The sequence below is a fragment of the Coturnix japonica genome, chromosome 14, assembly GCF_001577835.2.
Source record: "Coturnix japonica isolate 7356 chromosome 14, Coturnix japonica 2.1, whole genome shotgun sequence".
NCBI classification, from domain to species: Eukaryota; Metazoa; Chordata; class Aves; order Galliformes; family Phasianidae; genus Coturnix; species Coturnix japonica.
The window spans coordinates 5,348,542-5,374,786 of NC_029529.1; the positions used below are offsets into that span (position 1 = coordinate 5,348,542).

The following is a 26,245-nucleotide window of genomic DNA, read 5'->3' on the forward strand; positions in this document are numbered from 1 at the left end:
CTTACGTTGCCAAATTCCTGTCCAGGAAACACCTGTTTCTCAGCAGCCCTGCCCAGAGCTGCACACCGACGATCCCAAAGATGAAGAAGACAAAGAAGCACAAGAGGAGGACGTTGCCTAACATAGGCAGAGTATCTAACAGCAGGGTGACGAGTATTCGCATACCTGGGGGGAGAAAGAGAAAACAGGTTAGAAGAGCTGGGTGATGGAACAAACAGGGTGTTCCATGCCTTGCAGCCAGGGCAGAGGAACTGGGATGCTCCATTCAGTCCTGCAAATCCCTGCAAGGCTCTCTGTGAACATGTACCCACATCAGGGGCTCCCCAGCACCTGTGCTGCCAGGGACAAGCTGATTTCTGTGCAAGAACTCTCAGCTTGAATACAACAATGGAGAAATGAGTGAAGCTCGTGGGGCCGCAGCAAACCTTTGTGTCCCCATCAGCTCCTGGTATCGCTCCCTGCATGGACTGAGCAGGAATTGGGTGCTGCTCCAGGGCACCTTCAAACCCAAAGAGAATGCCAGAATAAAAAGGGAATGAGGACTTACTGCTCCACAGAGTTTAAATGAGCCTTGGAAACACTGACCAGCTCTCATTTCAACAGTGGATAATTGATGAGAGGAGGAATAATGAAAAGAGCAAGAGACAAAAGCAAGTGCTAAGTCATAGGAAGCAATAAAACAAGCATCATGAGCCCAGCACTCGGCAGAGAATGGCTCAGGTTTAACACATGATGACAAACCATGCATCTGCAGGGCCAAGTGGTGACACTGCCATCTTTGGAAGCATTTTGTCTCACTAAAAAGCGCTCAGCAAACTCTTTTAACCATCTGTGTGAGGTCTGCTCCTCAGCCCATCAGCCAACCCATGAGGGAATGGGATTTGGAGCAACCTGGTCTTGCCTATAGTACAGGTTAGAACTAGATGATCTTAAGGATCCCTTCTGACCCAAACAAGCTGCACTCACACCAATGCGAGCTGCTTTCCCCCACTGATTTCCAGCTCCAGTTTCCAATGCTCCTGCTCATCCTGTGATGCTCGTGGGCCTGGTGAAAGTGACAGCGGCGCACCATGATGCCTCAGCCCTGTGCCTGTCTATCTTAACGAAAAAATGGTTAGAATTCTTCTTTGTGTGCCAGACAACTTTTTTCTGCTCAGCTATTGCTGGTATTCCATGTTGTTTGGTGGCACTGCTCTGGAGATGGAAGCCATCTATCTGCTCACTTGTCCGGGTGCTCGGGGCCTCAGCAGAGTGCAGCTCTGCCATGGGAAAAGTCCACGAGCACTGCCTGGGCTGAAACGAGGATTTCTTTTTGTTCCCATTCCATGTGAAATGGGTTTGGAACCACACAGCAGAAAAATAAACATAAAGCAGCAAAACGGGCTTGAAAAAGCAGCGGCCACTACTAAAAAAACCCAGCAACCACCCAAATTACAGCCCCTGCCAAACGTATAAATCGCAGAAATTGTATTTTTCCAGTCATTTCCAAGGAATAATTTCTAATAGAGACGATGTTTTTATTGGCTGGGGTTCTCCTTTCTTTTCTTAACAAATACAAACGAAATCATCTCGTGGGTGAATTTATTATGCCTGGAAGCACGATGCTAGCAGCACTGGCTGGAGCCCAGGAAAGTGCCCAGGCACCACATGGATACATCGCTGGGCAGTTTCTCATGGGTCTCTGCAACTGCATGCCAGGCTTCAGCCTATAATTCATATCTGTTTTGTGGCTGAAAACACTGAATACTCTGGATGGTGGCATGCCAGCACTGGGGCCATGGGCACAGACTGAGAAGTGGGGGTGTCCCTCCTTCCCTGTTGGAAGTGGAGCATCCCTATGGATGAAAGAAGAGCAACAGAACATCACTGGAGATCCCAAAATCCAAAACACAGAGGGTTTTTGTTATCCTTTCTCTACAGGCCCTAGGATTATGGCATTGGTTTGAAACAGTGACAGCAGTAATATGCCAATCAGAGGGAGCTGGTGTTTCATAAACAGGTAAATTTGTAGTTATCTGTCCTCCAGGAATGCTGATCCCAGCCTGGAACTGGTTTGAGATGCTGGTAATGGTGTTGGACCAGCCTGGATACCCACCATGCTGGGCAATACCAAAAATGAGCTTGAATCTTTGAGTTTAATCTCATATGCTATTAACAAAACATGATAGTTTTCTGTTTCTGGTCTTCTGACCAAAAGACAGCCTGAAAGCTGCACTTCAAAGCTCCAACATCAGACTGACAAAAAGAACTGCACATCTGTCTGAAGCACTGGAACTGAAACTGACCCAGGGGAGTTTGCTGTGCTGCCTGTGGGTGTGCCGACGTGATGGGCAATTAAACCCAGCAGGATGCACAGGAAAAGTGGTTGGACTTGATGATCTTAATGGTCTTTTCCATCTTTCATGACTCTATGACTGGTGGGGTGTGACATTCAAACTTGCTCTTAAAAAGACCCCAAAACGTACTTTTTTTGTTGTGAGAAACATGCATGATTTTCATGCAATGTTACTGCTGCATTTTGTATTGAGCAGAGTATGGTTAAGAGTAAAGAGCAATGAAATTAGTGCCTTACAAGGGTCACTTAGCAGACAGCTGGCACAGCAGGAAATTATTTCACCTTGTTGGTTCGTCTTTCAAATTGGATTTAGGAGACAAGCAGCTGAAGCCACTCGAGAATGGATTTAGGGACCACTTGAACCTTCTTACAGTGGATGAACCCAATTTTGTTCTACATGACAACAAACCCTCCATGGTGTTTTACCAACGATGGAGAATACCACGTTTCAAATCCTGAACACAGAGACTGAGAGACCTTAAATAACCCTGAGGAAAACAGTGAGCCCATCCCCAGCAAGAAGATCTCTCTTAGAATGGATCTCTCCCCTTTCTTTATGGGACCTTTGCTATTTAGTGGGAGATGGGAGCCTACTTGCTTCAGAGAGTGCACAAGAATGCTGGAAATCAGCCACAAAAGTTTGACATGTCAGGTATAAAATCTCCCTTGCCCTTTGTTAACCCCACTGCTACTAATAAACAATGTGTAAATTCACATTAAAATGAAAAGAAACCAAAATCGATGAGCTCGCCCTTGGCAGCAAGAGAAGAGGATAGCACAAGGCTTAAGGCAGAGCTCTCCAAAGCCGTGCTGATGGTTACTTACTTGGAACCCTGTTAATGGCTCGCAGCGGCCGCAGCACACGCACAGTGCGGATGGCAGACAGGCTGACATTGTGTCCATCCAGGGAGTACTCCATCATGCTGCAGGGAAAGAGAGAAGAGATGTCAGGGCATGGGGTGAACCATGGGCATGAGACTGTGGAGTGGGGGAGAAGCTTCTCCTATACTGTTGATACAGGATATAATGGATATTTCCACCCCTGAAGGGCTGTGAGCAGCACAGCACATGGACAGCCAGCAAGCATACACCTAGTGAGCTTCTATCCAAGCAGGACTCGGCACAGCAGAGCGCTGTAAATAGGGAACACAGAACTGGGGCTCCCCACAGCTCACCCTTGCCATTATCCCATTGTGCACAGCTCTACATCAATGAGATGCTCAGATGGTACATGCCCTACCCTCATCCCAGCACATTTTCACACCAGCTTATCCATCCTCCTATGACCAAAGTATGAACAATAAAGCCAACAAATGAGTACAAAGTAGTTTTGTTTTCATTTTATTATTAAGAATAAGGAACATTTTATTTTTTATGCTCAGTCTCCATTTCACATAAATATTTCTCTCCCAGGTTGGGAAGGACATAAAGTTTAGTCAGTTTTCTTCTTTTATAGCAATGAGTAGCAAATGTGGGTAGTAGTGTTGTTTTTTAAACGGGGTTATGGCTAGTTAGCATGGCTGTAATTACAATTTATGAGTATGACTACAGGGAAGCGCTTGTAAATATATCACAAATCTCTCACCACGTCTGTTCAAATAACGTCAGAGCATTGGAAGAACCCTATGAGTAAGCTGCTGGATGCCACAGAGAAAGAGCATTGAAAGTAAAATAATGAAACCAGCAGATACAGAAAGAGGAAGGCAGAACTGCTGTCAGAGGGAGCTTCAGTGGAGAGATTGTCAGGTTAAGCATTCTCCAGTCAGGATGGACCAAAATGGTTATGTACCATCAAGAAAAAGTAGCCATATTTTCTGGATTTCAGGCAACAGAGAAATAAAGTTTGGTTTAGTTTCAGCCTTTCTTGGGAATATCACTACCTGGGTGTCCCTGTACTGCTTATTTGGTGCTTTGCTTCGCCCTGCAAAGTTTGCCTGGGAATATCCAGATGTTTGCTTCTCTTTTGCCTTGGACTGCAGCTTCTTGGTGTGACATCACAAAATCCCTGCCATGACACGGAGGTGACTTTGCTCCTTGAACCAACTCAGTGCCCAGCAGTGACTTGGGGCCAGGCATGTGATAACCTCCTGGGGGTGTTGTTTTTTTCCTGAGACAGTTAACATTTCTTTATAAATCAAAGCCACCTTAAAGCTTGTATATAGGAACTCAGCCCAACATGACGAACAGCTTGAAAACTCAGCACACCAGACCTTACACCCAACATGTGCTCAATGAGCAGCCAGAATGGGGCTGCAGGGACCACACAGTGGAGATCCCATTCCCACCTGCACTGAGAGGCCAAGCCAGCAATGGGGCCTCCTGGAAGCTGCTCTTGAAGGAACAGGGACAGCACTGTCTCAATGCAAAGAGCAGAAGCCTGAGCCTGCTGGCTGGCTTGATCCCAGCAAAGCACACACACAGTTTATCAAGTGGATGAACACGTGGGTTTTGCTGTAACTGAGACAGTTTCTGAACTCTTCATAGCACGTGAAAGGAGTATGAACTGCTCCATGCACCCACATGTTTGTTTAAGGGCCAGCTCTTGGGGCTCCACTTGGAGCTCCAATAGTGCTGATGAAAGATGAATAATCCACAGTATGGCCTAGGAAACAGCCTTTATGACTCCAACATTCTGGATTTCCATGACACTCCACTTAGGATTTCAAAGCAAGTTACCCACTGTAGCCATCTTGATCCACCTGATTGACAGTGATGGGTTCCAGGTTGAACTTGTTGCAGTGAAATCATGTCAAGCCTTCATGGACGAGTCCAAGGATCCTTTGCCAAGGAGTTGCCTGGGGTCCTCTTCACACTGCGCTTCTCAGCCAAGGATACCTTGGAAAACTCCAATGGAAACTTGCTGAAGTTGGACGTTTGGGATATGCACGGACTAGAGGTGAATCCCCACAGCCTCCCAGTAGTGGGAAACAGGAGGCACAGTCTTTGTCTGCTGCCATGCTCAGCTCCCACTCCTCCAGCTGTCAAGATAAAGATGTCCAAAGCACAAACCACATGAGCCTGCAGCACCTCCAGGGAAGGATGCACAAGAAACATCTCTGCTTTCAGCCTTTGCAGGCAGTATTTTTGATGCTTGGGAAACGCTTTCAACTTGGCTGCTGGACAGACCCAGGGGTTGTGAGCTCCATTTGCTCTGAAATTTTCCAGGGTACATTTCTCAGGCGAGCAAAACATGAAAGGGCTTTCAGTGCTGGAACAAACTTCAGACACAATCTGTTGCTAGAGGCAGAAGATATGTTTATTTTGTAGTTTCCCTGCTCACCCTCCTTTCTCTTTGGTACACTTGCTTGTCAGCCAAATCAGCTTATTTAAGGACACCGAATGGGACAAACAACGTAGGCAGCTCTGTGCAGCACTTCTTATCAGAAACACCTTGTAAGAACTGCATCACATCCATCTACTATTTGGAAAAAGCACCTGTTATTCCAACTGTGTGCCCCTTGCTGTATGGCCCAAATACACTCAAGTACAACACCATGATCTGTTTGATGGCTCTGCTTGCCCATCAGGAAAGCTCAGCATGGGATCCTGTTGGTGTGTTGGTTATGGACATCACATTTCTGATCCCACATTTCCCCTACAGTCACGCCCCACTCTTCTACTAAATGTTTAAATGTTGCTGCAGCAGCTTGGGAAAGAAAATAGTAATTATCATTGACTATTGTTGTTCTTGCTGTTCTTCCCTAGGCTGAAACTTCACACTGGTTCAAAGCAGCTCTGCTCAGGAGGGCTCCTGTTTGATTCAAGCCTGTAGGGCCGTTCCAAGCTGTATGCCAGACAAATAACGTGGATCAAAATGCAACTCTAAGTGCAGTTAAGATTGTACGTTGCTAAAGTAAGGGTAAAAACGGCCCAATGTATTACAGGAGTTCTCTAATTAACCCCAGGCTGGTCATTATAAAACCAGGAATTAAGAAATAAGGCAGAGCTCTGTCATTAAAGCAGTCTATCCTTCATAGGGTACACTGAGCAGGTAAGAGAGCCTGGAGTTTCTAAAATCCATCTATTTATAGAATAAAGTCTTAGACCTGCCAAGTTTTCAGTTCACACAGTTAGAATTTTGCAGGAGCTGATGTCAAAAGCAGACAGATCTTCCTTGGGTGATTCCGCAAATAAATTCTATCTATTTATTAACACATCCTACACAAATAAGCAGCTGTGGGAGACAGTACATAAATATAAACCAACAGGAGTTTACTGTAGACATGTGCATGCACTCATAATTTGGGAGGATGAGCAACAGGAGCTGCTAGTCAACTTCTGGAGAGGCACTTGCACTGGGATTTCAACTTTCTGCAGCAGATTTTAGGCTTGATAGCCCTTGTTTGGCTAATTTCTGTCTCTGTCTCACTCTAATGGTGCCACATGGCAGGAGCAGGACTGAGCTGCCGTGTGCTTTCTTTATCCCTTCTCAAGATGGAAACCTTACCGTGAGCACTGGGTTGGATCAACACACACCTGGTTTGACAGTGACCAAAGGATCCCTAGTGGCAACCCAAAGGCTTTCGCCCTGACAGCCACACTGCAATCCATAACCTGGTGTGGTTGCCAGAGGTTAAACCAAATGAGACTTATGGGACTTGGTGCTGGCTGGAGCTGGAAATCTTACACAAGATGTTATGAAAACCAGCCAGGACAACCTACAGATTTGGGTTCTCTGGGGGTTTCTGGCTTTCACGTCTAAGGCAACGTTATGAGGTTTTGTTACTGACCCCGCCATCACGATGAAGAAGTCCAGGCGGTTCCACGTGTCTCCAAGGTAACACTTCTTCCCAAAGATCCCCAGGGCCACCATCTTGATCACCATCTCCACCGCAAAGAAAGCGAAAATGAAGTCGTCAAATGCCTGGAGACCAGCAAAAGATTATTACAGTCAGTTCTACTGTGTTCTCTTACCATGGAAAGGGAAAGCAGAGGCACTGTACACCCTGGCAGAGGCTGCAGGGCTGGGCAGTGGTACCAAAGTGCCACCTACTGAGCTTAGAAATATGACCTACAGCACTTGGTGGGCGATGGCAACCCTTGGGTATAACTACTTGGTAGGTCTGCTGCCCAAAAAGCTTTAGCATTAGTCTCTGGCATTTCCATTTGAAGGCCTAGGTAGATTATTGGTAAACTTGATGGTGTCCACGTGGAAGCCAAGTAGCCAAGTTCCCACTGTATACCCATGTCCATTCACACTGCTGTGTGAGCTTCACCTCCTCTGAATATTACCTTATCCCTTGATAAACTACAGGTTTGCTCCATTATTTCACTTCATTTAATATCTGGCATCTAAATGTCTCCATAAAGGAGTTTCTGGCTTCCGTTAACTCCTGCAAGCTGTGACAGAATGGAATAGCAATGGCTTTAGTCGCAGCCCTTTTCAGCCTGAAATTCCACTGGAATAACACTCTGTTTTTCACAAATACACTCAATACGTTGTTATCATCCAGCCAGTATCAGGCTTTGAAAGGGGTAAGAGCTGCTGAGAAGGATCCCATTCACCTCCTTTTAATGCTGGAACACTCAGAAGCAATTAAAGCAGCAGATACACAAGGGATTCAGATGCATTGAGCGTGTTGCACTACCATGTGTCAGGGCAACCATGAATGCCCAAGTGTGTCATGTTCAGAAACCCCCACTACATGTAAGGCTTTCTGGGTATCCTGGGGACATGATGGGTCCGAGCTCAGGGCCAGTCTTACCTCCAGGATGGTGCAGCGCTCCGACTGACACTCCACATCCTCGCAGGGCTGGAACATGCCCAGGGTGACGCAGTTCAGGAGGATGACCAGCATGCTGACGTGCTCGAACCAGGTGAGAGGATGCGTTAAGGAGAGCACACATTGCCAGTAGGAAGCTGGGGAACTGCACAACTTAAACATCACAAACCTTTCACTCATCACACAAACTGAAAACACCCCCCCAGCATCCCAGATTTGCTAAAGTTTAAAGTCCTGCATGGTTTCTAAGCTTCATGGAGTTCAACTCAAGCTCTGCATCAGGACTGTGGATGAAACCAAATCAGAGCCATCATGACCAGCACAAGTTTTGGCAGGGCCAGCCATGCTGACAGGCTACAAGATGGGATGTAGAGCACAGGGAGCTCAGCACAGCTTCAGGGACAGAAAGGGTTCCAGGCTTGATACCTCCACAGCCACCAAAAAAGACTGCACTTGTCTTGCAGGATCCACCAGTGCTCAACATTAATAGTAGCAGCACAGTAAGTGGTGATTTGCATCAGTGCAAAACAGGCCCAGAGCTTATGGTTACTGCTGTTGGTATAACTATTACAAACAATAAAAAAAGGTTCTGGGGAACTAAACAGGAGTTTCATGCATTAAAGATGAATGAGAGAACTGTTCTTCGGGAAATAATTGGAAACATCTGTGTATGAATAAACCTTTATGCTTTCAAACACATGAGTGTATGTGAGTGAGGGATCATGGAGAGGGTAGAACGTGGGCATTGTCTTATTCCTGATAATGAAAAATTGCCTTCTTTGAACTTGCCTAAAATGGAAATACATGGAATAAACCAAACAACTGAAACAAATAAAACCAGGCTTCCATGATGGGAGCCGGAGCAGGTGAGCTTCTGGCCACAGCCCCAGAGCACTCGTGTGCTGCAGCAGTGCCAGCACTGGTCTGTTTTAATTCCCCCCTTCCTTTGACTTTGTTCTGATTTCTGACATTTTTAGGGGCTGTCTGGCTCTCCTTTCCTCTCAGCTAATTAGAAGCAGAGCAGTAATCCTGCTCCATGGAGTGAACAGCCCATGTCAGACCCAAACAAATTCTCACCCATGACCACATCCTACTTACAATATTTGCATTGCTTGATGGGATTCGTATAGAACTCCCTGTAAACACGACTCCTGGACTGTTCCCAGGGTGCCTGCAGCCACATTCATTTCACTTACACATGTGGATTATTTTTTTTCTTTAAAGAAAGAAATAAAAGCAGATGGATTTTGAGCCACGAACAAGTAAAACCCGTGTAGCAGTGCTGATGAATGAGGTCTGCTTCCCCTGGAGGAGGGAAACACAAGGATCTGTTTGCTCCAATCTTGCTCCTCCACTGCAGCAGTGATGGGGAAGCACTGAGCTCACATCCCCTGGACTTTTCCCCACAGCAAGAATGAATGAGGCTTCAAGATCACTGTCCAACACAAGCTGCTTGCTCTGTTGCTGCTCTCAATCAGCTCTCAACCATCCCAGACTCTGTCTCAAGCAAATCCAAACAAGAATTAGGTTTTGTTTTCCATTAGAAAACACTGACTTGTCAAAACTGAATCACTGGCATGGACTGGTTTTGATAGCCACACTATCTGAATGGAGTTTTTCCAGATAAAACAAGGAAAAGCCTGCCTCCATGAAGGCTTAATTGCTGCTGAATTGAGACCTCAGGAGTGCGGACAGTTTGTTTGCTGCTTAGATCTTTCTCACCCTGATGCCAAATCACAAACAGCAAAGCTGCAGCAGCAAGAAAGAAACCAGAAGAACTTTGGCTGCCTTGGAATAAAAGGCTGAGGAAGAGGTATGGGGAGTAGCTCCGATTTGGTGGAAGAAAGGAGCGGAGGAGGAAGCATTAAGTCCCTGCCCTATTTATTTTTGAATCAGATTAAAGATGGTGATTTGCTCCCTAATTTGAAAGCAGGATTACCCCGAAAGCTCTGCCCTAATGGGACTAATCCTCCCTCCCTCTGGTACACAGATATTCAAGGCAATGTCAGCTCACTCCCTGCTTCCTTGCTGCTAACACCAAAGAAGCCCCGTTTCGTGACTGCAAAACAGGTACCCCAGGCTACCATGGATATCACTGATCCAGTACCGTCCCCTTCAGAAGCAGCCAACTTCTCGGCTCTCAGACTTGAAAAGATGCAAAGAGGAGATCCAGACAAACTGCTGGAGGCAATCATAGCAAAAGATTTGCTGCACATTCCAGGATAACAGCATCCAAAGTGAATCTGGGCCAAGCTCACGTAGCTGCACGTGCTGTTTCGCTGAAATCCAACCCTGTGCTTAGAAGAGGCAGCACAGAAGTGAGACCCTGCCCCACAGTTCTGTTGGTAGCACCTGCTGCTATAGCTCAAGGACTGGGGCTGATGCTCTCCAGCAGCTTTCTTGGGGTTTTACTACAATCACCACCAGCAGCGGCTTGAGGTTGGAAAGTGCTGGTTACCCAAAGATGTCCCAGCAGGGCCACATCTTAACACACAGCTGACCTCAGCCCCACAGCAACAAAACAGAAAAGGATGATTCTGCTTCATTGAAAAACCCCAAAAGCAGACTTAGCCTCCCCCAGCACCTTCCCCCCATAAACTTCTGATTCTTGGCACAAAGAGAGGTACAGAATGAACGGCAATGATGCAACTTGGATCTCTGTTGCACACATTTCATCCAGCAAAACTATGAAGAGAGTTCCTGTTTCTGGAAGACTTCACTGTACTTACACATTTGCACAATGTTATAAGGGGATTTCTTGGCCTGCAGGCCAAAGTCTTAATATTTTCTTTAAAAATCTGGAAGCCTCCTTCAATACGAAAATGAAAGGCTTAAAAAGAAAATGCCTGTCTAACCAGAAAGCAATGTTTTTAATACTCAGATTAATGCTGCCCAGGTGCATTGCCATGCCTGCAGCCCTGCATTTCAGTGCCTTCCTCCTCTCCCCCCAAAAAAATATGAGCACAACACTCCAGGTATGGGCATGGAAAGGGCTCAGATATCCCAACACACTGCTCATCTCCTCCCTCGCCTCACCATCAAGATAATCTCTACCACCCACCCCTTGAATTCTAGAAATATTTCTGCAATAAACACAGTAAAACTGTGGTGTCACAGAGTTCCTTGCTCCATCCCAAGTCTCATGATGAAGGATCTGCTGCTTAACCTCAGGGGCAGAAGAAGCTGCCCTGGCCTCAATCCACAATGGAGCAATAGGAGCCCAGTACCCAGCACCAGCAAAGCAGCGAGACAAGCTCACGATACTTACTGTTTTCCTATAATCTTATTATTTTTAAACCAGTCAGGGGGATTTTGGAGACTTAACCCATTATTTTAAAGGCCTGGATTTAGCAGCATTGTGATTATTACTGTTACCATATCTGTACGTACTGCACATAGCGCTGAGGAACAACACACAGCAATAAAAGCCAAGTTATAGTTACAAGGAGAACATATGTTTACAGAAGTAGCAGCCAACTGAAGTTTCAGCTTTTACAGTCTAAGATGTGACTAATGCACTAAATATACACTTACACACACTTTATATATATATATATACACACACACATCTGATGAACGGGGATTTTCAGAGCAGTCTTGGAGAGCTGAGCATGCAATGCACCTGGGGCTGGAATTCCTGCTCTGCAGCTCCACAGTCTTATTTTCCATTCAGAAACAAGGCCAGCTGTAAGCCAGGGTGCTGCATAACCATCCCCACCAAAGGGCTTCAGGGAGATGTGGGATGCTCAGTCCCCACCATGAGGATGCACATTGGGATGGACACATGCAAAGCAGCTATCATAGGAGACAGCAACATGGCTCTGGAGCAGCGAAATGCTTGCAGGAATCATAGAACTGTAGAATGGTTGGGTTGGAAGGGATCTTAAAGATTACAGAACCATACGATGGGAGAATAAGTTGGGTTGAGGAACCATAACATGGGTTGGAAGGGACTTTAATGATTACAGAACCATAGGGCGATAGAATGGGTTGGAGAACCATAGAATGAGTTGGAAGGGTCCTGTAATGTTATAATGGGATGATAATAGCAAAGTGACAAATTCTTTCGCCACAGCAAATAAGAACAAGTCCAAATGCAGCAGATGTAGAAATAAAGGAAAAAGTGCTGCTTACCTTTGGAAGTTACCAGGCAGGCAGGGATCTCTAGCAAAGAGATGCCCTCACCTCCACTGTCAACGCTTAAATGAAGTCTGGGAAGGGGTGGATCCTGGCTCCCCCCCTTCCAGTCACTCAAATGTATTGCACACACCTGAGCTCCCCTGGGCTGGCCCTGCCTTCCTACCAGGTGCTCAATCACTGCTTCAGGCCCTGACTTAGCATTGCCACTGCAGGTCCTTACAGCCCCCTGAGCTCCACCCCTCACATGGGTCCCTGATCAGGCAGCCCGTGACCCCATCCAAACCTGGGAAACAACAGCAAGCTGTAGGAACAACACTCCTCATCAGCTCACGCAACCGGAGACAAAAACAGCTTTAAAAGTCTTCACCTCAACCTTTGTGCTAAGCAATAGAAAACAGCCCAAACTCGATGGCATTTGGTAAATAGGAGCAGGAACAAAAAATGAAAGGGAAAAAGAAAGGAACTGCAAGAAAAATGACTCGGAACAAAAATCCCAGGAGGCAACACTGGCTGGGGCTGGCATCATTTTTAGGAACATTCTTATTTTTAAGAAAGTTGATTGATTAAAGCTATTTTTAGTGCTCATGCCGCACCAGATCATTGGAGTTCATTTACTTACGACTTGTAAAACAAAATGAGGCAGCTGCACTTCAGAAATATATGCCTCCCCAGAAGCACCACAAACACACAACCCAGGAGCAATATTTCAGCCTGAAAGACACCAAGTTGGCACATGTCATTGGAGACAGGGCTGACCACAGAGAATTCTTGTTTAAGAAAGCATTAGCCTGAGTTACTGGAGCAACTACACCCCATTTGTTTGTTATGAAACATGAAATAATCACGAGGCACCGAAAGGACGCAGAGCAACGTGTGTGAAAGCCAAGTGATTGCTGTAGGATGTGCCTTTCTCTCCCAATGTGAGGATAATTCACAGCTAGAGACTGGGAGCACTGATGCTAGGCACAGCTCCTGGCTGTGCACCATTGGATGCTCTGCATACAGCAATCTGCAGAGCATGGATGCACAGTGCCATCTCAACATCCCCACGCTGGTTTTGGCACGGTGGGCTCACTGGAAATGTGTTAGCACCAAAGGCATTTGCTCTGAAAGCACCAAGAAGCTGGCACTTGTCCCATCAGGAGGGTTGCTTGCATCCACTGAGCCACTGCTGCGAATGGGCAGCAGTCCTCAAATAACTCCCCCTGTGCTGACAAATCTTGGTAATGGCTGTAGTGCAGAGATCAAAGCTTGTTCACAGATCATTCACTGGCAGTAAAAGGAGGATAAATCCATCTCATTATGCACCTTAAATCATTCACCTTGCTCAAGCCAATCTTTCGGAGCCATAATGAATTTAAAAGCAGTTAACTCCAAGTCCTTGTCATGTGTCATTTGTCAGACAGCTCCATTTCCCTGCCTGTTGTCACGTTGATGGGAGGCTGTTATGAGCCGGGTGTGCAGCAGCAGGGGATTAAACTCCCAGCTGAAAGATGACATGGGCAGGAGAGCACCTTGAGGAGTGCACGATGGATGCAAAATTAATCTCCATCCTTGGGGCTTTCTGAGAGTGAAACTGGGATCATAACACAGCTCCTTCCTGCCTTGTGCATCTCTGTCCTTTGTCGTCTGGATCTCAAACAAGCAAGGTTGGAAAAGACCTTCAAGATCATCCAGTCCAACTGTTCACCTACCACCAAAAAAACATTCCCCACTACACCATATCCCCTCATATGGAATCACAGAATCACTAAAAGAGGAGGGAGGATATTCACCCTCCTCTTAAATCAAAGGGATGTGGTTCCAGCCTCATTGGAAAACTTCCCCACGCCACTGCCATGTGCATGGGGCAAATCCTCTCTGCAGGATATAGAGCGTTAGTGCCTGTCTGTGCCCACGGTGATGACAGCAAATGGACTGAACATGTCATTGGGACATCCTGAACTGCTGCAGGATGGTCTGGGAGGAAATAAGGTTGTACTGATTGATGGTGATGGATGCATGGGCCCTGGGAGCAAAGCACAGTGCAGGCAGGAGCACACTGGGGGGCTCCTTCCTGCTGCTCCCACATCACAGCAAAATACCTCAGTCATTCCAGGGTGTTATTCCTGATGGATCATGTACAAAGATCTCAGGGCCAGGGATGGAGATGGAACCCCATCTGCTTCACCCCAAACACACCCAAAAGTTCTACACACACATCCTAATCCGTTCACTCACCAAATCTACTAAAGCTCCCCAAAATTAGCACGTATCACACTCACTACATTCCCAGCCATCATTTCCCCAAGCGAGGAACTGAGGACTGAAACGCTGTTGTGCCTGGTCCCCTCTGCCTGCGTGACTCACTTGATTAAAATACACATAAGCACCCATCTCGGTGGCAAGCAATCAGAGCAGGTAATTGCCTGAGAGTGATGGGTGTGTGGGTGAGCTGCCGGGATCCTGGGGGAAGAGGGTCAGTGCAGGCAGCGAGCTGCAGCTGCATCCTTGGGGGCGATTCAGTGTCATGGCAACAGGGGGATGCTGGGAGGATGCTGCAGGGTGAACCCTGGCTGAGCACTGTGCAGAGGGGGTTGCAGGTAGGGGGTGGGATGGAGCTTTCCACCCACCTGCCCTTGGCTGCTGAATCCTATGGGGCAGCAGTGTTTGGGTTTTCTGGAGCTTGCTTTCTGTCTAAGAGTGAATTCAAAAGTGTTGTTCCCACAGAGGGACACATGGATGGGTTCAGAGCGAATGCACACAGCTCTGACAGGTCTGGGCTGAGCATTGCTTCCCCTGTTCCCTCCAGGATCCTGGGGAATTTGCTAAAGGAGGAGGGAAACCAGCCTTCTGTGCCCTCATGCCCTCAGTGCTCACAGCCAGAGCACACTGCCAGGTGTCACCAAGTCCTCCTGGGGAAGAAACTCAGTGTGAAGATGAAGCAGCTCCAGGGCTGCAATTCCCATGGAAACACATCACCTTTGCATCCCTTTGCCTTTTTCCTATAGACCCTACAGGGTAAGGCAAAATGCTCCCAACCTGCACCCAGCTGTGCTGCTCCCTGCCCCGAAAGCGCTGTGCTGGGGAAGTGAACTCAGTTGCAACCCTGAACACAGAGAAAAGAGGATGACTTTGTTTTCTGTGTCATCTCTCCAGCCAGGGAAAAAATGCTTTACAAGAAAAAGCAAGCAAATAAATTAAACGTTGCCAAAGCACTGTGTGGTGGGTAAGAAAAAGCTCCTTTTACAGATGGGAAATGTCAGCACAGGAGGAGGCTGGAGGGCTGCAGAGCTCCTGCCAGCCTTGCTTGCAGCCCTGCAGTGGCACTCTGGGGAAACACAAGAGCCCCATGGGATGCACATAGGTCCCAATGGGTATCAGGTGGCTCACACACCATCCCAGCCACCCCAGGACAGAATAACTGCTGCCAAATTGAGACAGGACAGTGTGCATTGCTGGACTGATAGCCAGTGCTTCTCAGCATGAACTCTCCTGTGGGAATGTGGTTCACAGGCTGGGAGTACTGGGTGATTTGCTCAGAGCAAGAGCATCCCAATATGTATTCCCTGTGTGCTGCACTGGGCAGGAATTCCCTCCAATAGGAATTACAAACGTCCAGGCAAGTCCTGTTGCATGGGGTAAACAATGTCTTGCACTGAGGAAAATCAAACCTTTCTGCAGGTTGCTATGGGCAAACAAAAGGCTAAAAGATAAAAAAGCTGTAAGAGAAATAAGCTGTGCTTTTCCTTCCTCTGTCCTTTGCTTCAGCTCAGACACAGCTGTGTGGGATGGAAACAAGACACACCACAGCCCAATTGCTCTGGGGATAGTATGGACAGGCTGCTAAAGGCTCAGGGGATGAGAAGAACTCTTGGAGGTCTCCCTCTGCCCTCCTTGCACCTGGGATGCCCTGGGCAGGGCAGCACCAGGCCGACAGCCCAGCATGGGATTGTCTCAAATTGGATCAAACCCCAAGCCCTGCTGACCTGGTACTGCCAGCCTTGTCTGTGGGATGAGATGAGCACAGGACAAGCATAGTGCTTCATAGAAGGACTGAGAGCACATTCATAGAATCACAGAAACATTAAGGTTGGAAAAGCCCTCTCAGATCACCAAGCCCAATCCCAACTCATCACACCATGTCCATCTCCTCAATGCCACATCTCCACTGTTCTGGAATATCTCCAAGGACAGCGATCCCACCACCTTCCCATGCAGCAGTGCTAGCACCTGAACACTCCTTCAGAGAAGAGATTTTCCTGTTACCCCATGTGAGCCTCCCAACAACCCTCAGCAGCAAAAAGCAGGCAGAGCCAGATGAGCCTGGTCCTCCACTAAGGCACCACACAGATTAATTCTACACTGATGCAGGAGGATCAAAAGGAAAAGGGGCATCAAACCCATCTCTGCAGATCCCAAGTGTGGGACTGACTCCGTGCAGACCTCACAAGACCAGCAAAACTACTTGAAATTCCTTTTTGAAGCAAATCAGTATTAATAACAGAAATTGCCCTTCTTGCCTCACATAGTTAATGCTGCTACTTGGCTGCCACTATCGATATCAATATAACGCTGCTGTCCATGTAAATGTCACTCCATAGCAGTAATGTCAATGCCATGGTCCCCAGGGTCAATAAACAGCAATACCAAATGTCACCCTGCCAGAAAGCATTGAATAATTGGGAAATGCTAATAGAAAGGTAAAAATCAGGGAGGCACGCGGGACAGAAGGTTTGTTTAGAGGAAGAAACAAATTTCACCACGGAGCAAAGCATTGACAGGTGCTGGATTGGGTCCCACTGCTGCAGCCTTCACGTATCACTATTGCTGCAGGCAGGGGCTGCCCAGCAGCCTGTACTGATGACAGTGGGGGTATGAGAAGGGTAAATCCTACAAGGAGCTGGCAGAGCAGGGAGCCTTTTCTTGTCCTTTTTCTTTTTTAACTGACTGTAATACTGGGGAAAAAAAAACCAAAAAACTGGAGAAAATAAAATGAAATCCCCAATCAAACACTCCATGTTATGCTTGGATCCATGGCACATTCTTCTGATGAATAGAGGCAATTATTTTCCAGAATAATTTAAGCAGCTTTGATTCAAGGGGCAGTTTAGATTGACATTTAAATTAGCTCAACTTTAAAACGAGCTGTATTATCAGCCAGTGAATTTCTACCTACTGCTTTAAGTAACTCCACGTCCCATGGCTGCAATGTAATAAACCCCCAAATTACAAGAATCTCAGGATGCAAAAGACCTGCATCAGGGATGGGAGGAGCTCTGCTTTGGGCAGGTGATGGCAATGCTATGAAGCAATGCAGGGTCCCCATGCAGTCGGGTACATTATGGGGCAGACCTGCTGCAGTGTCTTGCATGGAAGAGGCAAATCCCAGTGCAGGATGCTGATGGATACAACGGTGTCACAGCGCAGTTGGATGGATTCTGGAGCTCACTGCCCCTCCCACCTATCCCCAGAAAGTAATGTAATGCTAAGATAAAATGATGCACATTTCCAACACAGCACATCCAGTATAACAACTGACCCAGGGTATGTCTGACTATAAAGCAGAAATAGCCCCAACCCTCATCCCAGAGAAACTGGAGGCACAAATTATGTGCAGGCAGCAATGGCCAGCAATGGTCCTGGCTGCCTTTGCTGCTGCAGGTCCCCATATTGCAGCAAAGGTCATGGGAGCTCTGGAAGGTTTTGGATGGGGGAATATGAAATTAATTGGGTAGAATGGTCATTTTGTAACAAACTGCAGCCCTGGATGGATGGTCCCTCCGGCCCTGCAGCACTCATTGATCACATTGGCAGTCAGCAGCGACATCAGCACAAAACCCACTGACTCTCCACTCCTCTGTTCCGGTGGAAATGTTTCACTAGGGGCATTTTGGCAAGGTTTGCTGGTCCTCCATGAGCTCAGTGAGAAAATACCCTCTCCAGCTGGCTCAGCCATCACAGCAGGGATAGAAAGAAACACGGTTATTCCGGTCTCTGGTGACGTACCCATCTGCATCACCAGTGGGCAAACCCAACATGCAAGCATTTATTTCTCTCTCTTGGTGCTGGTGGTGGTGCTGAAAATGGGATTTGTGCTCAAGTGCAAAAGCCAATGAGGCAAATCCTGGGTGCTCAGCCTCCCCCTCTGCACAGCCCTGCAGGGGCTCGCTCCTATCAGCCAGGGACTGAAATCCCACAGTGGTGATGTGGACAGTTCTAGGATGGGGATGATGAAATGGGAAGGAACAAAAGCCCCTAGAACAACTTCTGAGGGACATGGCTGGTGAGTGTGATGGGTTGGGGTTGGACTTGGTGACTTCAGAGGTCTCTTATGACCTTAATGCAATATTTTGTGACTCTATGATTCTGTAGCGACCCTCACAGCCCTCATTTCTCTCTGCTCAGCCCTGCTACCTCTTGCTCCTGCCTCCAGCTGGAGCATCATCAAAGCAAACAGACAGTGGATCTGAGATGCAGCAGACAGAAGGAAGGAGGAGCACTGTCCCATTGGGCGGAGGGGACACGAGCCAGCTCTCAGCAGCTTTTGGGCCACACAAGGCTCAGGCACACAGCCACCAGCCCAGACCTCACCCTGTGCTGAGCAGAGCTTTGATGGAGAGCCACAGCTTTCTGCTATCTCAGTTGCTTTGGTTTTTTTCTCCCTCGGTATAAATCAGCTTCAGTTTTGTCAAGTGGAGGGTGAGGGATTTTTTCCTTCCAACCCCACCATTCTGAGCAGCAGAGCCTGGTACTGCACTGACTGCTGTGGTGCACACAGTTTAGGGAGCAGATTCTGCACCCCAACCTTCTTATTACAATAATGGTGATTAACACCTGCACTGCTGACAATACAACAGAATCAGGAGGAACAGAAGCCAAGGGATGCTGCTGCAGAGTGCCTCTCCTTTGCAGCTCGATGCACCCTGCCCTGCAAACCCTGACAACCTGAAACGCTTGGAGAGCCCTTGGATCAAAGCGAGCATGCAAGGAGCTCACTCACTGCATAAATCATAGAGTCCCCAGCAGGACTTTTTCTCCTGCATTATTTTTCCATTTAAAAGCCATCACCCAGGGCAGCTCCCCACGCTAAGCAGCACCCAGCACTGCCCTGCTGCTGCCTGGGGAGCAGCCTCATCCATCTCCTGCTCACAGTCGACAAGTGAAATTGCTCTGTATCCTTCCCAAAATGCATGGAATGAAACTGAGGTCTATTTTAACAGATATTCAAAAGGATGCTGTCAAGTAGCTTAGATCCAAAATGAGGGATTTTGTAAACAAACCAAGCAAACAAAAGACTTACAATGCTTGATATTAATAGAAAACTTGTTGGGCTGCATTTTTTATATTATTTTTAAACAGCAATAAAAGAAGGCTTTTTAAAAATTCCCCCTGCAGTGTTTGCAATCCAAACAAAACAGCATTACCCCAACACACGAGGAATGAGCCTGAGGACGAGTGGGTGCTGCACACAGTGGCTCCAGAGTGGTGCCACAGAGCATCATCCCCATTGTCCCCATCATCCCGTGGCTGGCCAAGGGGATGCATACCCAGAAGGACAAGGTCAGGGCAGGAGCAAGCAAAGAAATTCTGTTTTGCAAGCATGAAAAACATGGGAGCATTTCTCCCCTCTCCCGGCCTCAGGGAGCAGCCAGCTCCCTTGTACTCCTTTAAGGCCCTACTCGTAGGTTGGAGAGGTTGGGAACAGTCTGACTTTAAGAGGGAAAGCAGGACAGAGAGGAAGAAGAAGAAAGGATGAAGATCTTAAAGGCCCTTTCCAGCCCAAGCCATTCCATGATTCTACAACTCTACAGAAATGGCACAATGGTGGGAATGCTGAAGGAGCCTCAACATGCAACACAGCTCCTGCACTGCTGGGATGCAGCTGGGAGGGCAGCAAAGACACAGCAGCAACCTCAGGGTGGGCCAGCAAAGCCCTAAATCTTGGCCCGTGCGCAAGCCCTGAGCACTAAGAACATGCAGAGATCAATGTGGATGTGGGCTCCCAGCACTGCAGCTCACAGCAGGTCTGCCAACGACTGTCAAAACAAAATCCCATAGCATTCCAAGCATCGCAAACAGAAAACCCCCAAAGTACCCCCCACTGTTATAAGTCCAGCTTAATATTGCAAAAATAGAAATAAATAATAAGAACTGCATTATTACTGGGAAATCACGGTTTTACATTGCTCCATACTCTGTCCCAGCAGAACACGCTCCATTCAGACCTGAGCAAAGACCAAACTCACAAGAGCACAGCACAGCCTGGTCAGGAGCAAAATAAGGCAAACCCTCAACACCTGCTGCAGCTCAGCGAGGGCATTTCTGCTGGAGAAAACTGCTCCCAGCTGAGAACAGTGCAACCCATGGGCGGCTGCACTGAGCTCAGCTGCTTGTGATTGCTTGCCTGGGGTGGATGCTGGCACTGGGCGCTAGCGAGGAAGGGTTGAGGTTTTATTAAAAAACTCATTTTTCATAAAATTGAAGATTAAACTACTAATCGTACTCTGCTGTTGTATAAACCTTTATGCCCTCGGGCTTTAATAAGTTTTGCAAAGGAGAAGGTTATCAGTTGTGTCCTGGTAGCAAACAACCTGCATGCAGCGTTCCTCCCAGCCTAGGGAAGCTCCCAGCTCCCGGTTGTTGTATGGGAGGTGCTCAGAGAAGCCACAAAGAAAGCTTTGCTCAGCCAGGCCCAAGCTATGAGATGAGAAAGCCGTCACAATTTACACCGTCGCAATTTACGCTTTAAATGAGTTAATGCTCATGAAGTGCTCTCGTGTCGGTGCGGGCGGTTGTCAGAGCCAATGCAACAAAATGCTAATTCAGCTCCGCAATCAATGGTGCCTTTCTTAGAAGTGGCTGGGTAATTATGTCTAAACAGAAATGAGTTTTTAAAAGAGGTAAACAGCTGAAATTCATTACCTCTCTCTCCAGTTATCTGGAGTAAATTGGTAACATCGGCAGACATGGGAGGTTTCTGAGCACTGCGGAATTTGCAGAGGTGCTTCAGCTCAGTGGAAAGAGGGGCATGGGGCTGCAGCAAGGAGCTCAGGGCAGGTCTCTGCAGGTGGCAATAAGCCGTGGGGCAGAGCAAGGAGCCACTGCTGAGGTGAACCTGATGACAGCACCCAGAGCACCCCAGTGCTGAGGTGAGGGCTTGGAAATGTAGGAAGAACAACAACAGCAAGAGAAGGAGCATCTCGCAAGCACAAGGTGGAAAAATGAGAAGAGCAATATGCATGGTCAATGCTTTCTCCCCATTGCAGTTCAATAGGGTGATGCTACCTGCAGAAATGCAAAGGTTGGAAAAGCACACTCAGATTCCTGAGTCCAACCTCAACCCATCCCCACTATGCCCTCTAACACATGCCCTCAGTGCCAGCTCTCCCCACCTGAGATACTGCATTAGGATGTGGCACTTTGCATTGCCACCAGCACACCCACCCGACCTCAGCTGATGGACACGAGGCCTTGGTTTGGTGCTCTGAGCTGCAATTTCCAGTATTGTTCCTTTCTTGGTCATGTTGGGTAAACAGGCAGCTTTGGGACTCTGCAGGGCTGCGGTGAGAGTGAAATGTGCTCGGCCGTGCTGAGCAGCCCAACAATCTTTCCAGAAAGAGAAATATTTTGCTGTCTCCAGACTGCACTGAGTAAGAATAACTTTCAATTCCCCATACAATTAGCTGAGCATCTAAAGGGCCAAAATGTGCAACTCATGGTGCCTCTCTGGTCTTAAATCAATCTCGAGAAAGCAGCTCAGACCCCACATCAGTGCTGGTGCTGGCATGGGGGGGGGTCAACAGGGGGAAAGGGAGAAAGATCTGGGGAGATAAGGGAGAGAAGGAGCTTGCAATGGCCAAGGGAAGGGGATAGTCAGAGCCACTGAAGGTTATGGGGACAGAAGTGGGGTGTGGAACCAGACAGGGTGAGGCCAGCAGTCTGGAGGATGCTCTCATTCTAAGGCACGCAGAGAAATATATTTGACTTAGAAAAAAATATATGTATATCCAAGTAGAAAGAACCATTTGCCTGTGGAACAGAATTCATTAATTGCAACAGACAAATTTAGGCTTAGTGCTTCGTTGGCCAACAAACTGCTGGAAAACATTTAATTAAAGAATTGATGGGGAAGCCTTTAGCGTGCAGGGTGGACGGGCTCCTGGCCCTGCGTGCTCTCAGGCAGCTGCTCTGTGCCAACCACCCCCCAAGGCCACATCCCCATCAGTGGCACAGAGCCCTGCAGACAGGGAGACCCCACACAGCCCCCAGGGAGCCCCACAGCAGCTCCTCTTGCTCTGTTTTGCACTCTGGGTGATGAATAATGAGAAGAAAAATGAGAAAGAAAGCACTATGACAGTCCATTACTGCCTTGTGATTAACCACCCAAGAGCAGCCCCCGCTCAGAATGGCACTCGATGCTCTGCTGGAATGAAACTATCCCACTGGATCCCTTGACGGACGTTTAACCAGGAAGATAAAGTACCTGCTGATTTATTTTCTTGTTTTCTTATACAATCACAGCTTCCCAAATGTTAATGACTCTGCGCTACACAACTGCTGGTGATATTTGCATATCAGCTTTGCTTTTGTATGGGTGAATGTGCTCAGCTCTGGCTGGCAGCAGGACTGGGGTGTCACAGAGGCACAGAACCATTAAGGCTGGAAAAGACCTCTCAGATCACCAAGTCCAGCCCCAACCCACCTCACCATGCCCACTGACCATCTGAAGCTCTTTGCAGGTAAAAGCAAAGTGCTCAGCCCTCTGAGAGTCTCAGCACAGGGTGACAAAGCTCAGACAAAGCACAAAATGAACACTGCAATTTACCAGGAAGGGAAGCAACTCCTGTATCTAGACCAGCAACAGGGGCTGGAGGTTGCTGAGCTCCTGGAACAAATGCAGAGAAACCTAAGGATAAAACCTACCCTATAAAGGGAATGGCTCAAAAACAAAACAAAACCTTCCCCCAGCATTCAATGGGAGGTTCAGTTGCTCAGTATCAGCACGTGGAAAGAGCAGGATACCTGCAGGAAAGCCACCCTGTCCCTGGCAATGGCTGCCCATGCTCAGATCACATGCTGACAACACAGAAAGCTCTCAAAGCTGCCCACTCAGCCCATCCCAGTGAAGCAGCCCAGACCTCAAAGAAGAAAACGCAGCATCTCCATTCGAGGCGAGCAAGGTATGAAATGATAAGCAAAGCGTAGGTATCACTGCTTAACCTTCAGCAGTCAACCTCAGGAAGTTCTGACTTTCCCCACTGTGCCCACCTCACTTCACCACCTACATGTAGAGCACCGAGGTCCCTTTGGCCCATCTCTTTCACGTGGGCTTTTTCCTAATCACCACCAAAATCACATCGTGATAGACCAAGTGCTGCTACACACCACACAGCAGCACACTCATAAACCACCTTTTAGGGTCAATGTGAGGGTTTCAAACAAAGCAGGATTCTCTCTGAATTGTTGGGGGAATCCAACCAGCGCATCTTCCTCACCCAGAATCCTCAGTCCTGGGTCTCAATGCAATGCCATGGCTGAAGTTACCTCGCTGCTAAGATGCTCCAACACAACCACGCACCACTTCCAATAACATATTCCAAACGAAGGTACCGTTTAGAAATGTTTTATGAATATGTATTAAATGATTATTAGAAGCAATGACGGTGCAATCCTTAAGAGCTTATTGTAAATCACCGCGCAATAAAATACATCAAAAATAAATTCTCATCCACTGACGCTCTAATAAGCTTCAATAAAAACACAGATCAGAGCTCGTCGTGCAGCTCTAATGAACTAATTTAACTCTGCTTGGCACCTCCAGCCTGCAAACCCCAGTGCAACAACCTGCAGCTCCCAAAGTGCTGTGCATGGAGAGGTCGAGCAGGGATGGCCAACAACCGAGCTGAGACACCAGCTGCATGAGATGGGATTTTTCAGCAGCTTTTCTGCAATGGAACCAATGGGAACTAGGAGCAGAAGCTGGGGAAGCTCACAGAGCAGCACCCATCTGCCCTCTGTTCACTCTGAGCCCATCAATCCTGCAGAGCAGCAAATGCCAAAGCACTGCAAATCTGCATTAACCCACGGTAACATGGCAGCCCCAGACAGCACCAGCACGCTGCTCAATCAAAGTGTCTGATAGCAATGAAATTAGGACTGGATGAAATTGCAGTTACAGCCCAGCAGTGACAGCTAGGGCACGTGCATATGCATCCTTTTCTCCTCTCCCACACCTCGCTGTAGAAGGCAGAGATGAATTTATGGAGCTGAGAAGTAACAGCAGGTCTATCTTTTCATCCTTTATAAGGACACAGTGAAGGCTCGTTCTGGGAAGCTTAGGAGATAACCAGTGCCAATCAAAGCTAAATCCGTGGTGAGGCACTGGGACATCCAGGGAAGTGGTGGAGTCACTGTGCTTAAGGAAGGAGTAGACCTAGTACTTCCCCAAGATGCTCCCTGCTGGTATGGAGCTGCAGACATCAGAACCTGCGCTCTTGCACCCTGCAGTTTACCAGCACAAAGCCAAATATGTTGCACACTGCAGAGGAAAACACGTAGTACACAACCTTCCACAACCACCATAAATTCTTTTGAAATATTAATAATTAACCATGTTCCACTGCATTATCTCCTCTCATCCTCTTCAATGCAACTTTCTTGTCTCGCAGATCTGAAAGTGAATGTGAGTGGCATAAAATGTTAATACTTAGGGACAACATAAAAGCATCCCACCCCTTCCTTTATCCAGCTCATGATTTATTCTGTTTTCACATTCTCCCTACAGTTGTTTTGCAATGACAAAGTTGCATCTTTCACAAAACACAGAAATGAGGGTCCACTTTGAGTCGTGACTAAACAGTCCATTGAAGGATTAAAAATAAGAATATGATGATGATTCTTTCCCCACCAGCAGAACCCGGCATATTAAATTTGAGACCAAGGCCACGATGGAAAACATTCCTGAGCTGCAGAAAGTATGTGCCAAAGGAGATGGGGCTGTTTTGGAGCACGGGCAGTTGGGGAAGAATGCATTCTTTCTTGCTTTCCTACAGTTTTAATAAGTGCTTTAAATAATAAGAACCCACAGGGAGAAGGAGCACATGAAGCCAGAGATATGCAGAGGGGTTCCACTTGTTGGAGCCAATGCCACCCGTTGTCATGTCTGCTTCAGATGCCTTATCGTCATCATCACCGCCATCAGAAGGGAATGACTTTGGTCTCTCTCTCTCTCAGCAGCCCTCTTATCTGCCCTCTGCACTGCTTTAATCTGTTTGCTTGTTTGTTTGCTCTTCCTCCCCAGCTGGATACAGAGGTTGAACTGAAAAATATTTGCATTCCAGCTCAGAGGCATCCAGACCTCTCGGTCACATGCAAAAGGGAAATCTTTGCATTTAAGATCTGTCTGGCTGCAGAAAACCCTAAGACACCACTCAAAGCCACTTGTCCGTGGTGCCACACGGCTAATGGACAGAGCACGACAACAAGAGCATGAAAACACACAGGGTGAAGCAACTTGCTCTGCTTAGGGTCAGCTGCTCTCCATGCATTTCTACGTTCATCATTTCTTTAATTAAAGCGGGATTGCGCCATTGCAGTGGGAGGAACGCAAGAGCCCGATACCCTTTGCAGGAATCCCAGGAATATTTGCAAGGGAGCTCTGTTTCTCATTGGTTTGCAAGGAGCTCGTGCCTACTGAGGAATTTGACTAAAAATACTGAGAGTGTTTTGACATTGAATGGTGCCAGAAATACACCCTGTCCGCGGCGTAAGCAGGGAAACATATGCTGTGCTCCATTTCAAGGTCTTCTCCCAAAGCCTCACTGGGAGCTCGGGGGTGGAGAGCGCTCGTTAAAATAGCATTTTGCAAAGTTCTGGGGAGGCTGCTGGCAATCGGACGTGTAATTCTGGAAACGTCTCAGCAGTGACAAGTGACTAAGTGCAAGAGGAGGATTTCCCCCATTACCTCACTCGGGTTTAGGAACACAGCGTCGCCTCCGCCTGTGCTGTCCCTGCATCCCCACGTGCGCCCGCATCGTCGCTCTTGTGCCTAATTGCTTCTGACAGC

General features: G+C 47.6%; 1 protein-coding gene across 1 annotated transcript in view; it reads right to left on the bottom strand.

Annotated features, from left to right (window-relative positions):
• CACNA1H (calcium voltage-gated channel subunit alpha1 H) overlaps nt 1–26,245 on the bottom strand; it is a 191,087-nt gene that overhangs the window by 95,888 nt on the left and 68,954 nt on the right. The window contains exons 3-6 of the mRNA XM_015876890.2: nt 8,041–8,152; nt 7,066–7,199; nt 3,161–3,258; nt 6–165 (exon numbers count right to left, since the gene is read on the bottom strand). Coding sequence (XP_015732376.1) covers nt 6–165; nt 3,161–3,258; nt 7,066–7,199; nt 8,041–8,152 — 504 coding nt within the window. The remainder of the gene's footprint in view (nt 1–5; nt 166–3,160; nt 3,259–7,065; nt 7,200–8,040; nt 8,153–26,245) is intronic.